We start from the raw sequence: 17,811 nt of genomic DNA, 5'->3' as shown, positions 1-17,811 counted from the left end.
AGATTATATTATAATATATATATATATATATATATATATATATATATATATATATATATATATATATATATATATATATATATATATATATATATATATATATATATATAAATTCTCTCTCTCTTATTTAGTTATATATATGTGTGTGTGTATATGTGTGTGTGTATATGTGTGTGTATAATATACACATACATACATATATATATATACACACATACATATATATATATATATATGTGTGTGTATATATGTGTGTGTACTGCTTGAAAGTGCATGCCTTTTAAACTTTAATAGTATTCATTATTGCAACAAATATTACAGTATATTATCATACGTTCCAAACATTTTTTGTCTAAATAAAAATACATACTTAAATATTTGCAGGAAACTACCCATCAAATTGATAAAAATGACAATACATTTTACGATGTTCTTTACAGCATATTACTGTAAATTTAAAAAAAACTACAATTTTGTTGCATTAAAATGATGGTGCATGGTCAGGATTGTAACACCTCTGCCTCAAAACCTATTCGGGTGTTACCATATAGTGGTAAATTGTACGGAATATGTACGGCGTGGGGACGGCGTGGGGACGGCGTGGGGACGACGTGGCGAAGTTGGGAGAATGGCCGTGCCAGCAATCTGAGGGTTACTGGTTCAATCCCCACCTTCTACCATCCTAGTCACGTCCGTTGTGTCCTTGAGCATGACACTTCACAGGTGTAAAAGAAAGGGCATCTCTATCCTCCTTCAAAACCGCACTAAAAGAACACCTCCAGGCAACTTCAACCCTTAACTAACACCCTCTCCCTTCCACATCCCACCTCCCCGGATTGTAAGTAATCAAATGTAAATAATCAAATGTAGATACTTATTCTTATGCTTTCTGATCTCTCTCTCTATGTCAGACCTGGGCATTCTGCGGCCCGCGGGCCGCATCCGGCCCTTTGTGCGTCCCTGTCCGGCCCGCGTGAGGCCAATTATAAATTACAAAATACATTTTAAAAAGTATCTATGTCGAGTGTGCAATACAACGGTGCTGCTTTTGTTTTGAAAATCGTTATTTGTATTACTTCCGTGTGGACGTATGCGTGATTGTGAGTGAATGTGAACAACTGCAATTACAAAATAAAGTTGAAAAAACATCTATGTCCTGCGCGCAATACAACTGTGCTGCTTTTATTTTGAAAAGTATTATTTATGGGCGTGTGTCCGTGTGTAACCTGCGAGTGAAGGTGCACATGCAGCGACAAGTGATGCACGGTTTACACCCGAGACGCCAAAAAGAGAAAAGTTGATGAGGAATGCCGTGTTTTCAACAACACATATGAACTGCAAAGCAACGTCCCCTCACCTAAGGTGCGTGCCTGCGCAATTGCGCACTGCTCAAGCGTCCGCTGCGCGCAGCAAGTATATGCCGCGCACCAAATCAAATCCCATCTGAATTATAAACAAAATAAACATATTTATTCTATGGAATTTTGCAATGCAACTTTGAGTGACAGTGACAACAAGCGGCCCTAATGGTGTTCGTCAACACCGTTCAATTGAACACCGTTCAATTATTGTAACGTCTATCGAGATGCTTCGAGGACAGGAATTATATCGATCACTTAATTGAACAAAACTGTTTATATTCGGACATAACCACACCAAAAACATGAGTAAAACAATTCTATCTCGAAAAACTAGTCATTTTCTGCCGTACAAACCAGGCCAAAACCAACTTGTCATCTGTCACCAACACGCATAGCACTAAACCACTGGTGCGTTTAAGGCCACACAAAAAGTCGGACAACTCAAACACCACACAAAGTTACACTATGACTCCTCAGTCATACGTGTGCTTATTTTACTGTCATTTATTATTAATGTTAATTTATATATATTAGTCATGGAATGCTGTTACACACACTATGTTGAAGTATTACTATTATTATTATTATTATTATTATTTATCTTACGGTATATATCAAAAATAATATTGAGCAAAATTTAATTGAAATATTGTCGATGTGGCCCTCCAGCAGTGCTCGGGTAGCTCATGCGGCCCCCGGTAAAAATTAATTGCCCACCCCTGCTCTATGTCCACTACTTGCTGTACATATCCTACCAAGTCAGTCCTACACTGTTTCAATGTCCATTTCTCTGATGATGCAATTGTTGATGACTGAAGTGTTGATATCAACCAAACCTACCCCCCCCCCCCCATCCCACACCCCGGATTGTAAATAATGTAAATAATTCAATGTAGATACTCTGATGATTATCCTGTGTGATGACTGTATTATGATGATAGTATATATATAGTATATACCTGTATCATGAATCAATTTAAGTGGACCCCGACTTAAACAAGTTGAAAAACTTATTGGGGTGTTACCATTTAGTGGTCAATTGTACGGAATATGTACTATACTGTACAATCTACTAATAAAAGCTTCAATCAATCAATCAATCAATCAAAACCCTTGCTCCTGATGGGTCTTGGTTAGCGCCTTGCATGGCAGCTCCCGCCATCAGTGTGTGAATGGGTGAATGTGGAAATAGTGTCAAAGCGCTGTGAGTTCCTTAAAAAGGTAGAAGAGCGCTATACAAGTATAACCTATTTACCATTTACTGTACTGTGCAATCTACTAATAAAAGTTTCAATCAATCAATTAAAAAACTTGCCAAGGGACATGTAACCAAATATTAACATTGCTGTACCCTCATTTGGTGTATCTTGAAATAAGTAGGATGCAGTTGTGGATTTGAATGTACAGTATCAGACTTACAGCACGCAATATTGCTATACGGATTAGGGCTGCGAATCTTTGGGTGTCCCACGATTCGATTCAATATCGATTCTTGGGGTCACGATTCGATTCGAAATCTTATTTTTTCAATTCAACGCGATTCTCGATTCAGAAACGATATTTTTCCGATTCAAAACAATTCTCTATTTATTCAATACATAGGATTTGAGCAGGATCTACCCCAGTCTGCTGACATGCAAGCAGAGTAGTAGATTTTTGTAAAAAGCTTTTATAATTGTAAAGGACAACGTTTTATCAACTGATTGCAATAATGTAAATTTGTTTTAACTATTAAATGAACCAAAAATATGACTTATTTTATCTTTGTGAAAATATTGGACACAGTGTGTTGTCAAGCTTATGAGATGTGATGCAAGTGTAAGCCACTGTGACACTATTGTTCTTTTTTGTTCTTTTTTTATTTTATAAATGTCTAATGATAATGTCAATGAGGGATTTTTAATCACTGCTATGTTGAAATTGTTACTAATATTCAGGGGTCCCCAAACTACGGCCTGCGGGCCGGATCCGGCCCCCGAGCATCCAAAATCCGGCCCACAGGAAGTCCCAAGTTAAAAAAAAAAAGTGTTTAAATTATTATTATTTTTTAAAAATTTGATCTTTCCTTTCTTATCCATTTTATACCGCTTGTTACTCTCTGTGTCTCCTAGCCGCTCAGGCAAATCATATTGTCTAAAAATGAATTTTCCCATCGATAACGTGACAATGTTAAATGTTGATGAACATCAATGTTAATTGATGTTAATGACAAAACGGATTAACTCGCTGGAATATAAAGACAATGTGTATATATATATATATATATATATATATATATATATATATATATATATATATATATATATATATATATATATATATATCTATCTATCTATCTATCTATCTATCTATCTATCTATCTATCTATCTATCTATCTATCTATCTATCTATCTATCTATCTATCTATCTATCTATCTATCTATCTATCTATCTATCTATCTATCTATCTATCTATCTATCTATTGTAGCGGTAAAGTTCTATACTCTTACTGCTATAGGTTGCCGAATATAACTGAAGCTAGTTTAAACGTGAGCAGCTGGCTAATAATTGATGTTCAGAATTGTGTCCATGTTTAACACAAATATTTATTAACATACAGTCACGTAAATCAAACTCACTTTGTAAAAAAAACGGAAAATAAACGGGAGCAAACAAATCATAGCATGGCACAGTCAAAAACTGCTGCGCCTCCAATCAGCAACACCTGTGCAAGATCCCAGCCCCTCCCTAAGTAGACTGGCACTTGGCCTTAAAGGCCTACTGAAATGATTTTTTAAATTTAAACGGGGATAGCATACCCATTTTATGTGTCATACTTGATCACAATAAAGTACTATCTATCTATTTCGCGACATTGCCATATTTTTGCTGAAAGGATTTAGTAGAGAACAACGACGATAAAGATCGCAACTTTTGGTATCTGATAAAAAAAGCCTTGCCGCTACCGGAAGTAGCGTGACGTAGTCAATTGAAAGGCTCCTCACATTTTCCTATTGTTTTCAACGCAGCTAGAGCGATTCGGACCGAGAAAGCGACGATTACCCCATTAATTTGAGCGAGGATGAAAGATTTGTGGATGAGGAACGTTCGAGTGAAGTACTAGAATGCAGTGCAAGACATATCTTTTTTCGCTCTGACCGTAACTTGGTACAAGCTGGCTCATTGGATTCCACACTCTCCCCTTTTTCTATTGTGGATCACGGATTTGTATTTTAAACCACCTCGGATACTATATCCTCTTGAAAATGAGAGTCGAGAACGCGAAATGGACATTCACAGTGACTTTTATCTCCACGACAATACATCGACGAAACACTTTTAGCTACGGAGCTAACGTGATAGCATCGTGCTTAATTGCATATAGAAACAAAATAAATAAATCCCTGACTGGAAGGATAGACAGAAGATCAACAATACTATTAAACCATGGACATGTAAATACACGGTTAACGCTTTCCAGCCTGGCGAAGTTTAACAATGCTGTTGCTAACGACGCCATTGAAGCTAACTTAGCAACCGGACATCACAGAGCTATTCTAAAATCATTAGCTATCCACCTACGCCAGCCCTCATCTGCTCATCAACACCCGTGCTCACCTGCGTTCCAGCGATCAACGGTGCGACGAAGGACTTCACCCGATCACAGATGCGGTCGGCGAGACGGAGGAAGATAAGGTGAGTTTGGCGGCTAACGCATCTGCTATCCATCTCTGCCCTCCTGGTTGTGTTGCTGTAGTGCGCCGCTAATACACCGATCCCACCGACAACTTTCTTCTTTGCAGTCTCCATTGTTCATTAAACAAATTGCAAAAGATTCACCAACACAGATGTCCAGAATACTGTGGAATTTTGAAATGAAAACAGAGCTTTTTTGTATTGGATTCAATGGGGTACCAATACTTCCGCATCAACTGATTCCGTCACGCGCATACGTCATCATATCTAGACTTTTCATCTGAAAGTGTGACGGGAAATTTAAAATTGCAATTTATAAGTTAACCCGGCCGTATTGGCATGTGTTGCAATGTTAAGATTTCATCATTGATATATAAACTATCAGACTGCGTGGTCGGTAGTAGTGGGTTTCAGTAGGCCTTTAAGCCAACCCCTTTAGGATGTCATGAATTTGACGGACAGAAAGAGTAAATGGCTCTAACACAGTGGTCCCCAACCACCGGGCCACCGATTGGTACCGGGCCACATAAGAAATTTAAAAACATTATATATATATATATATATATATTTTTTTTTTTAAATTAAATCAACATAAAAAACACAATATATATATATATTGTGTATGTGTATGTCAATATAGATCAATACAGTCTGCAGGGATACAGTCCGTAAGCACACAGCTACAAAAAGGTTGGGGACCACTGCTCTAACATATATATATATATATATATATATATATATATATATATATATATATATATATATATATATATATATATATATATATATATATATATATATATATATATATATATATATACATACATACATACATACATACATACATACATACATACATACATACATACATACATACATACACACACACACAGGCCGGCACCCGGCCAAATTTTTTTAACCCAATGCGGCCCCCGAGTCAAAAAGTTTGGGGACCCCTGCTAATATTGATACTGTTGTTGATAATATTCATTTTTGTTTCACTGCTTTTGGATTGTTCTGTGTTTGTCCATCCATCCATCCATCCATTTTCTACCGCTTGTCCCTTTTGGCGTCGTGGGGGGTGCTGGAGCCTATCTGTCTCCTCTCAATTGCTCTGTTTATTGCTGTTCTGAGTGTTGCTGGGTCGGGTTTGGTTTTGGATTGCATTGTTATGGCAGTGGTTCTCAAATGGGGGTACACGTACCCCTGGGGGTACTTGAAGGTATGCCAAGGGGTATGTGAGATTTTTTTTTAATATTCTAAAAATAGCAACAATTCGAAAATCCTTTACAAATTTAAATAAGAACCTATCTTTTTTTCCAAATAGTTCAAGAAATACCACTACAAATGAGCAATATTTTGCACTGTTATACAATTTAATCCATCAGAAACTGATGACATAGTGCTGTATTTTACTTCATCTCTTTTTTTCAACCAAAAATGCTTTGCTCTGATTAGGGGGTACTTGAATTAAAACAATTTTCACAGGGGGTACATCACTGAAAAAAGGTTAAGAACCACTGGTTATGGTATTGCTTTGTATTATTTTGTTGGATTGATTAATACAAATTAAAAATAATAATAAATAAATAAATAAAAATAAAAATCGATTTTTGAAAAATGAGAATCGAAACTGAATCGTACAACGTGAGAATCGCGATTTGAATTCTAATAGATTTATTTCCCACACCCCTAAAACGGATACACCGCACACATTCTTTTATTTATTTTTTTATCCGTCTAAGTGCCGCCACTCACCCTGCTCTACCTTGCCCTGTGGGCAAACGAGGCAGAGTGTGCGCACGCAAGCCGGAGCCCCCCCTCCCCCGCGTCACGCCATAGCCGACCTTCCCGAGGTTTATATAACTCTGAAACGAGTCGTCACCAGCCCACTGAAAGGCGACACCCAGCGCCGGCCCCCCGCCACCTCCACCACCTCCGCCCACATGAGCCACACAGCAGGCAGCTATTTCACACGGCCGCACACAACCCGTGGAAGCCTGCTGCTTCTGTGGCCACCCCCCGCCCTCGCCCTGTCAACTTGTCTGCCTGTTTGCACTCGGCTCCTCTACTGGGAGGCCTGACAGATAAGAAAGGCTGCGGGGGAGGGGGAGCCAAGCGGGGGGTCAGAGGTAAACAGGAAGTCGGGCAATTGGGCGGAAGAGGAGGGGCCAGAAGGGGGAGGAGCCATGACAGAATAGGGGAGGGGTGAGCTGTACTTTGAGTGAGAGTGCGCCGAGCATGTGGGAAGACGGCTTCAACCCTAGCAGCACCGTAGGTCGGAATTTTTTTTTTCCAGTTTCTCTTCTCGTCCTGTCCTTTTTACTGTCCGCTTCCTTCTTTAGGAAGCAAAACGGCAAACTGTTGTGTGTTGAAAAAGAGAGAATGTCCGTTTGAAACAATGTGGAATTTGTGCGAGGGCTGGAATGTGAAGCGGGGCAACTTTTGCTGAACTTAGTTTGACCCGAAGTTCGGTAGAGAACCCAAGTCCAATTACCACGTTCTGCCCGGCTTCTAAAGAGTTACCGGAGGGGAGGAAAAAAAAAAAAATCTGAAGGTTTTAGCCCCGGACAAAAGAAGTGAGAGAATGACCTTGTTGTCCTTGTGTGTGTGCGCGGTTTATAACCATGTGTTGCTTCACTGAAAGGTGAGAATGTTCAGACATCAAACGTTCAGAAAACAAGGGTAATCAACTAAAACAAACACTTTCCAACCAATCCAAAGCTCGCTGGTTACTCATTTGCAACGACAGCATGTAGGTTTGAGACTACGGGAAGTCATTATCTCCTTGAAACGTTTTTTTTTCTTTTTTTTCCCCAAGACTCAAACTGCCTTTAGTCTTGCACTATACCGGGGGTCGGCAACCCGCGGCTCTAGAGCTGCATTCGGCTCTTTAGCGCCGTCCTAGTGGCTCTCTGGAGCTTTTTCAAAAATGTATGAAAAATGGAAAAAGATGAGGGGGGAAAAAATATATTTTTTGTTTTAATATGGTTTCTGTAGGAGGACAAACATGACACAAACCTCCATAATTGTTATAAAGTACACTGTTTGTATTAAACATTAGGGCTGTGAATCTTTGGGTGTCCATATGTGGTCACTGCATGACTGCAAGATAATCGAAGCTAACATGCTATTTAGGCTAGCTATATGTACATATTGCATCATTATGCCTCATTTGTAGGTATATTTGAGGTCATTTCGTTTCCTTAAAGTCCTCTTATTAGGGTCCGCATGTACCCTCTATAAAGGGTATAAAGGCTTTGTACATGGACAAAGGACACTATTGTTATTGTAATTCAATTTATATCTCATGACACACTATCTGTATGTAATATGGCTTTTCATTTTTTGCGGCTCCAGACAGATTTGTTTTTGTATTTTTGGCCCAATATGGCTCTTTCAACATTTTGGGTTGCCGACCCCTGCACTATACAATGTTTCAAGTCATGTGTTTCATGAAAATAGTGAATATAACTGTTTTTAAAGGTGCGAATGAACTGTAAAATGACTCCCAACTATGGAAAACAACACAATTAAGTAGAAACCTTTTAAAGGGGACCTATGATTGATTGATTGATTGAAACTTTTATTAGTAGATTGCACAGTACGGTATATATTCTGTACAATTGACCACTAAATGGTAACACCCGAATACGTTTTTCAACTTGTTTAATTCATGGTACAGATATATACTATCATCATAATACAGTCATCACACAACTTATCATCAGAGTATATACATTGAATTATTTACAATCCGGGGTGTGGGATGTGGAGGGGGGGTTAGGTTTGGTTATCAGCACTTCAGTCATCAACATGATGATGATCTACATTTAAAACTTTTTGATTGAGAGATTGATTGATAGAAACTTTTATTAGTAGATTGCACAGTACATATTCCGTACAATTGACCACTGAATGGTAACACCCGAATACGTTTTTCAACTTGTTTAAGTCGGGGTCCATGTAAATCAATTCATGGTAATACTTCTTTGTAGTCCAGATAATATTTACTGGATAAGCTTTGGTGTACATTTTGCTCTACAGTCACTCTTATAACCTGTTTTTTGAGTCCCTGCATGACGTTGGATTCTGATGATGAAAATAATACTTGATCTTGCCTGTTTTTTTGTGTTTCCACATGGCCTGAAGCAGAAGGGGAGGACCTCCACCTCCCCTTCTGGCTGAGATTGACACTTTGGCATTGTTTACAGCGAGTATGCAACTTTGTAACATTGATAAGTCAGATGAGACAAAATTCATCATAGGTCTCCTTTCACGGTGTTGAAATGTTAACCGTGCTTCGTGTTTGTCGAGTGCATGTGTAAGTCAAAAGTTAGCCAATGTACCCTGAACCTAACTTCAAAGAGGATCTTTGAAGATTCTGATCTCCATTTAAACACACATCCTTATGACTTGTAAGAAAAGCGCGGAGACAAGGATTGGTGTTTTAGAAGCTGCACTGTGGAGGGACATTAGCTGCTAGCTCTGTAGCAAGGATGTTCCATTGCGTTAAGGGACGCCTTTGTCCGCTTGTCGCTGTCAAATTTGCGGGACACATCGAGAATGTTTCGTCAATATGTTTTATCACAATATGATGATGGTAATAAAAGCTCTATCGTCTGCCAAATTTGTATCATTAATATCGTATATCGTCCTATATCGCACAACCTTATAGCTGCTAGCTCGCTAGCAAGGATGCTACATTGCGTTAAGGATATCTTTGTTCGACTGTTGCTGATAAATTTGCCGGACACCGTTAGAATGTGTCATTTACATGCATTATCATAAAGATATGTTATTAAAAGCTCTACCGTCTACCAAAATTATCCATCCATCCATTTTCTACCGCTTGTCCCTTAAATAATTTATATTGTACATTGTCTATATCAGACCTGGGCAAATTAAGGCCCGGGCCGTTAAGCTTTTCAGTCTGGCCCGCCAGACATTCCCAAATAATTGTTTTAGATCTTTAAGATGGAAACTGTAGCTGCCATTATGATGTGTGGTGATGTTTTCAAATTACCGTACGTCTTGAACTATACAAAGTATTTCAATGGTTGGAATCTGCGCTTTTGCATGATATACTTGTTACTATGGTAATCTAATTAGTTACTATGGTAATCTAAAGTTACTTTGCTAATCCACGTCACAGCAGCTCCGACGAGGCACCAAGCAGTGTGGGTGGGGAGCGTTTCCAGAGTGGCCAGCCTGGAATGTGGGTGTCAGGGACAGATGCGGAAGGCGATTTTTACAACAACGTTCTAAAGCTTAGCGATATATCAGATTGTAGGTGGGTTTTTTAGTTTTTCTGCGTTCATATTTCGCTGTGTTTGTTGCATTTCGCTGGATTGTAAAATATGTCAATCAAGAGTGTGTGTGATGATCATTTGTCAATATTCAGTGTTATATTGTTCATAGTTAATATTGTAAAACCCACATTCTTTATTTTCATGTACATTCCGGGTGTCTCATTCAGTAAAAAAAATGTAAGATGCCATTCCGTTTTTTAAGGCGGTCTGTCATAACATTTTTAGCATTCATTCAGACTTTTTTCTGAGTTTTTGTATTAGTGTTTCTAAAAATCAGATATGCCAGTCCCTAGACACTATAATTTCCCAGGCCTGGTCTATATCAACCCTAGCAGGAACCTTATGATTTGACGCTTTGGCATTGTTTACCACAACTATCCAACATTGTAAAATGTATACGTAACAAAAGAGATTTTTACAACAAAGTTCTAAAGCTTAGTGATGTATCAGATTGTAGGTGGTTCTTTACGTTTTTTTCGCGTTCATATTTTGCTGTGTTTGTTGCATTTCGATTGATTGTAAAATATGTCAATCGAGAGTGTGTGTGATGTTCATATGTTGTCAATATTCAGTGTTTTATCGTTCATAGTTAATATCGTAAAACCCACATTCTTTATTTTCATGTACATTCTGGGTGTCTCATTCAGTAAAAACATTTACAATTCCATTCCGTTTTTTAAGGTGGTCTGTCATAACGTTTTTAGCATTCAATCAGACATTATTGTGAGGTTTTGTATTAGTGTTCCTAAAAATCAGATATGCCGGCCCCCAGACACTATAATTGCCCAGGCCTGGTCTATATAAACTCTATATCAACCCTACCATGAACCTTATGATTTGACGCTTACACAATTATGCCGAAAATGTAATTTCAGTTCTTATGTGTCTTGTACATGTTAAGAATGGACAAATAAAGCTGCTCTGCTCTATCCAACAATGTAAAATGTATACGTAACAAAATAGATTTTTACAACAAAGTTCTAAAGCTTAGCGATATATTAGATTGTAGGTGGGTTTTTTCGTTTTTCCGCGTTCATATTTTGCTGTCTTTGTTGCATTTTTGTTGCGTTTCGCTTGATTGTAAAATATGTAAATCGAGAGTGTGTGTGATGTTCATATGTTGTCAATATTCAGTGTTTTATCGTTCATAGTTAATATCGTAAAACCCACATTCTTTATTTTCATGTACATTCTGGGTGTGTCATTCAGTAAAAACATTTACAATTCCATTCCGTTTTTTAAGGTGGTCTGTCATAACGTTTTTAGCATTCAATCAGACATTACTGTGAGGTTTTGTATTAGTGTTCCTAAAAATCAGATATGCCGGCCCCCAGACACTATAATTGCCCAGGCCTGGTCTATATAAACTCTATATCAACCCTACCATGAACCTTATGATTTGACGCTTACACAACTATGCCGAAAATTTAATTTCAGTTCTTATGTGTCTTGTACATGTTAAGAATGGACAAATAAAGCTGCTCTGCTCTATCCAACAATGTAAAATGTATACGTAACAAAATAGATTTTTACAACAAAGTTCTAAAGCTTAGCGATATATCAGATTGTAGGTGGGTTTTTTCGTTTTTCCGCGTTCATATTTTGCTGTCTTTGTTGCATTTTTGTTGCGTTTCGCTTCATTGTAAAATATGTCAATCGAGAGTGTGTGTGATGTTCATATGTTGTCAATATTCAGTGTTTTATCGTTCATAGTTAATATCGTAAAACCCACATTCTTTATTTTCATGTACATTCTGGGTGTCTCATTCAGTAAAAACATTTACAATTCCATTCCGTTTTTTAAGGTGGTCTGTCATAACGTTTTTAGCATTCAATCAGACATTATTGTGAGGTTTTGTATTAGTGTTCCTAAAAATCAGATATGCCGGCCCCCAGACACTATAATTGCCCAGGCCTGGTCTATATCAACTCTATATCAACCCTACCATGAACCTTATGATTTGGCGCTTACACAACTATGCCGAAAATTTAATTTCAGTTCTTATGTGTCTTGTACATGTTAAGAATGGACAAATAAAGCTGCTCTGCTCTGCTCTATCCAACAATGTAAAATGTATACGTAACAAAATAGATTTTTACAACAAAGTTCTAAAGCTTAGCGATATATCAGATTGTAGGTGGGTTTTTTTGTTTTTCCGCGTTCATATTTTGCTGTCTTTGTTGCATTTTTGTTGCGTTTCGCTTGATTGTAAAATATGCCAATCGAGAGTGTGTGTGATGTTCATATGTTGTCAATATTCAGTGTTTTATCGTTCATAGTTAATATTGTAAAACCCACATTCTTTATTTTCATGTACATTCTGGGTGTCTCATTCAGTAAAAAAATTTACAATTCCATTCCGTTTTTTAAGGTGGTCTGTCATAACGTTTTTAGCATTCAATCAGACATTATTGTGAGGTTTTGTATTAGTGTTCCTAAAAATCAGATATGCCGGCCCCCAGACACTATAATTGCCCAGGCCTGGTCTATATCAACTCTATATCAACCCTACCATGAACCTTATGATTTGGCGCTTACACAACTATCCAACATTGTATAATGTATACGTAACAAAAGAGAATTTTACAACAAAGTTCTAAAGCTTAGCGATATATCAGATTGTAGGTGGGTTTTTTAGTTTTTCCGCGTTCATATTTCGCGTTGTTTAACACAACTACTCAGTGGCCTAGTGGTTAGAGTGTCCGCCCTGAGATCGGTAGGTTGTGAGTTCAAACCCCGGCCGAGTCATACCAAAGACTATAAAAATGGGACCCATTACCTCCCTGCTTGGCACTCAGCATCAAGGGTTGGAATTGGGGGTTAAATCACCAAAAATGATTCCCGGGCTGCTGCCCACTGCTCCCCTCACCTCCCAGGGGGTGAACAAGGGGATGGGTCAAATGCAGAGGACAAATTTCACCACACCTAGTGTGTGTGTGACAATCATTGGTACTTCCGTCAGTCTACCCCAGGGCAGCTGTGGCTACAAATGTAGCTTACCACCACCAGGTGTGAATGAATGATGGGTTCCCACTTCTCTGTGAGCGCTTTGAGTATCTAACAATAGAAAAAGTGCGATATAAATCTAATCCATTATTATTATTATTATTATTATTTAACTTTAACTTAACTTAACTATCCAACATTGGAAAATGTATATGTAAGAAAAGAGTGAAGTCATCATAAGTCCACTTTGCAAAGTCCACATTACAGGATAGTAATGTATTCATACTAAAGACTAAAAGTACTAAAATACTATATTCCTCCATAGCTTGCTTGGAAAATCCCATTTATGTTTAAAGATGTCGGCCGATTGAGCCTTGCAAGGTTTATGCGTAGTCACCCCAGTGTTCCTTCTGACAAACCTTTTAAAGCTCTGCGATGGGGATGCCACACAATTCTTTGTCGGAACGCTTCGAGTGGTGTTTTCCGGACACCAATAACTTACCATGTTACTCAACTGTGTTTAGCTTTTTAGCTTCCTGTTGCACCTGAGGCAGTGAACAATGTCGACTGAAACGATTCAGAGAATGTTGTTGAGGCTAGAGCTAATCGATGTGGAACAAAAGTCACTTTTATTGCAAATGTTGATCCAGGGACGATTATGGCAAAATAATAATCACAATTATTTTCTTTGATATTGAAATCCCAATTAATATTGCAATTATTAATTTGATTCCTTAATAAAACATGAGTAATAATTTCAGAATTGTACGTGTTAATTTATCATATTGTAGGTGTTTATTACACTTGCAGTCATATGTTGCTGTTTTTTTACATTGTTGTTGTGTTTTGCTTGATTGTAAAAGATACACAGCTATCGAGGAGCTGGTCTGAGAGTAAAAGAGGAGCGATCTTGTTCATATTCGGTGTTTTATTGTTCATAGTTAATATTGTAAATCCCAATTTCTTTATTTCCATGTACAGTTTGGGTGTCCCATTTAGTAAAAAACAGTAAAAGTCCATTCCGTTTTTTTGAGGTGGTGTGTCATAACTTTTCTAGAATGTTATCGGACATTGTGACTTTTGCTATTGGTTTTCCTGAAAAAAGGGAGCCAAACACATACTGTACAGCAGGTTTTTACAGCTAAATGTGTATATATAATTTATACTCTCATACACGTTGGCCCCCCCCAGACACATTTTTTCTCTCAATGTGGCCCCTGAGTCAAAATATTTTCCCAGCTCTGATGTACTGTAATGAAAGCCATCTAACTTCTTACGGTTGGTGTCGCCACGATGCAGAGCCATTTTTGGTTTTGTCCTGGAAGCTTGCTTTTCTGCTTCCCAGCTTTCCTGTTCATCATCGTGTTTACGTGTTAGGCAAGTCTACTCAGAGTGCGGCTCCTACACCTCCAGGGGACTTCAGTCCACAGACACCTGCTTTGCAATCTGCAGTGTTGTCATCACATCACATCCGGGCGAGTGAAAGATCCTCGATGGAACACGTGCGTCCTGCTGGAGCGTGTTCATGGTTGCTCGTGTGTGCACGTGCCTCCCTCTCTTCAAACGGGCCCTCCCAATAATGGAGTTGTAAAGGTCTGGCAATAAGCCCCTTGCTGAATTACCCCTCGAACTGTTCAACTCCCCCGCGCTCCGTCTGGCTCTAGCATCTTAAAGAGGGTTCATTTTGGTTTGTCACACAGTGGTCACTATTATGAAATCCTGATCAGGCTTCCACGTGATGGCGATAACTGCTTTGGTTATTTAAATAATGTGATGTCACAGCAACCAATCATGGTGTAACTCGCCTTTAAATTAAACAATGATGTTATTAAAGCCTCACAATGCCTTGCTGTGTGCTGACATTATCTCTAAGTGTTAAAATGTTCCCCATCATCCTGTTTTTTTTTTTTTTTTGGTGTACAATGTTGACAAAGCTCCAACATAGGGCAATACGAATTGGATATTTTAGAACCCTTTACACCAGAGCTGGGCAAATATTTTGACTTGGGGGCCACATTAAGAGAAAAAATGTATCTGGGGGGGGGGGCAATGTGTATGTGTGTATAAATTATATATACACATTTAGGCGTAACAATATGCTGTACAGTATGTGTTTGGGTCCCTTTTTTTCAGGAACACGAATACCAAAAGTCACAATGTCTGATAGAATTCTAAAAACGTTATGACAGACCACCTCAAAAAAAACGGCATGGAATGTTAGTTTTTTTACTGAATGGGACACCCTAAATGCACATTTAAAATAAAGAAAGTGGGATTTACAATATTAACTATGAACAATAAAAGACTGAATATTAACAACGTATGAACGTTGCTCCTCTTTTACTTCTCAGACCAGCTCCTCTATAGTTGTGTATCTTTTACAATCAAGCAAAACACAACAAACTATGAATGCAAAGTGTAATAAACACCTACAATATGACATATTATCACATAAAAATCTGCTTCCGCATCTGTTTGACACGTGTGTTTCGGGCTGGCTGCTCTGAAAATAAACCCCGACCATTCTGGTTTGTTCCTCGTCTGAGCAGCTGTGACTTAGATTACCATAATAACTCGTGTAACACCCAAAAGCGCAGATTTCGACCATTGAAATACTTTCAATAGTTCAAGACTTTTGGTCATTCAAAAACAGCACTGCAAATCATAATGGTGGCTACAGTTTTTAAGTTAAAGGTCTAACAACATGATGTAGAACGTCCGGCGGGCCTGATTGAAAATCTTAATGTGGCCCAGGTCTGCTTTATACTTTCAAAAATCGAGGTACTACCTTGGTATTTACGGTATTTCCCTTCAGCAGCTTCTCTGTCAAACACACCATCGGCAGCTTCTCTATATTTTAATGGATAAATGTCTGCCGTTTAGATGTTAACATTCTTGGCTGGCGTTAGACTCATTCTGCTTCAGTAAGGTGCCGACATTCTTTAATTCAATAGATATAATCCACTTTTTCTTCACAGCACTGTCCTCCACACTCCCTTTCTTCTTTCACATGCTTGGAAAAACAAAGTTGTGTCCATCTTTAGCTATAAGCTAATGCTAGCAAGTAAGACCAGATGTTTGGGGCAACTATTACTGTGACATTTGTTGCGGCAACCCAAATTTTTGTTTGCAAATGAAAGCATAACAATTAGCCGATAAACTATTTGTTCAAAACACTCATAAGTTGGTACACTCTTAAGTTGAGGTACCACTGTAATAATAGGTATTGTCTATGAGCTAACACATGTTGAATGCGGCAATTACTCTTAGGGTACTGTTGTAGGGTACAGATTTGTACTTTGTATCACCATGTACCCTTATTGGTAGTATGAAGGAATACTTCCGGCCTCCAAGACCAATATTGTAGATTTGTGGAAACATTCTTAAAAAAATTTACCTATAGGTACAAACATTTTCTTGTCTCGTACCCCTCTTTTTTAAATTAAAAATACCTCAAATTATGTACTGGACCAAACTGAAACAAACAATGCTGCTTGAGGAAATCAGACTTACCCCATCACCATGACATCCCATTTTATTACGGCACTGCCTTTTGTCATTTTGGGTCATAAAACAACAGTTCTGTTTGTAACTGATGCAAATGACATGGAAAGCTTGTTCTGTTCAACATGTAAAACATACCTCATATCCTAAGGTAGCCTTCCGAAAACTGAAGACGGCCACAGTTCACATTATTTATCTTATTTGTTGGTGATACTTTATCCATGGGTGTGTTTTGTATTCCCCCTAGTGTGTTGTTTGGGTAGATGTTATCAACTGTGTATTTTGGAAAACATCTTGCTCACATTGACATGGTAGCTTGGATCTGTCTATTTACACTACAGTCAAATCGGCTGATACTGAATTCACATACAATTTTTATTTTTTTTAAGCTGCATTAAAAGGAGACCTGATTGCGATTGGAAGACCCTTTATTTAATTTGTGCCTCATATTCAATAATAGTAGTCACTATATTGTAGTGTAATTACAGCCAGGCTTGGATCAGAATTGAGTCTCAAAATTGGGCTTCTTATCCAGGAAGATAACTGTAATTTGATGATTACGATTAGAAATAACCATTAAATGCCTTAAAATTGTTACTCCTGCTCTATTTTACAGCTTAACTGACTGAAACGACAGCGCATTTAAAGTGACAAAGTACATGAAAGGGTCGGGAATGGGCCCACTGTTCTGTATAATTATTGCTCTCTTTTTGGACCATTGACCTAAAAGATGAACCCTTAAATCCTTTTTGACAAAAGATCGTTCCAGTGCTGACACTTGCGAGGACTACTTAGTCGTAGTCAACGACGCACCATCTTAACGTGTAGCTGTTGTATGTTTATGATGTTAGAGAAAATTTACGAAAATGAGCTAAAATCTAGGCTTCAAAGATGATTAGCAAAAGTTGGGAATCTTAAGTTTTTATTGTATGACAAGTTCTAGACTTTGTTTTTGTGGTATTTTTTTAAAATATGTTTTTACTCAAGTACTAAAACTATGGACAATGCTG

At 38.0% G+C, this 17,811-nt stretch overlaps 1 protein-coding gene across 7 annotated transcripts in view; it reads left to right on the top strand.

Annotated features, from left to right (window-relative positions):
- Positions 1-17,811, top strand: part of chd9 (chromodomain helicase DNA binding protein 9) — a 198,463-nt gene that overhangs the window by 53,907 nt on the left and 126,745 nt on the right. Inside the window, exon 1 of one of the 7 annotated variants that reach the window (XM_062023776.1) lies at positions 7,153-7,312. The exons of 5 other annotated variants lie outside the window; for them this stretch is intronic. In XM_062023776.1, the coding sequence (XP_061879760.1) occupies positions 7,280-7,312 (33 nt within the window). In that variant the 5' untranslated portion in view covers positions 7,153-7,279. Of the gene's footprint in view, positions 1-7,152; positions 7,317-17,811 lie in introns of those variants that run through there. One more of the 7 variants, XM_062023802.1, reaches the window with a different exon arrangement.

The sequence above is a fragment of the Entelurus aequoreus genome, linkage group LG02, assembly GCF_033978785.1.
Source record: "Entelurus aequoreus isolate RoL-2023_Sb linkage group LG02, RoL_Eaeq_v1.1, whole genome shotgun sequence".
NCBI classification, from domain to species: domain Eukaryota; kingdom Metazoa; phylum Chordata; class Actinopteri; order Syngnathiformes; family Syngnathidae; genus Entelurus; species Entelurus aequoreus.
Note: the sequence above shows the minus strand (reverse complement) of the source record. Positions and strands in the feature narration are given on the sequence as shown.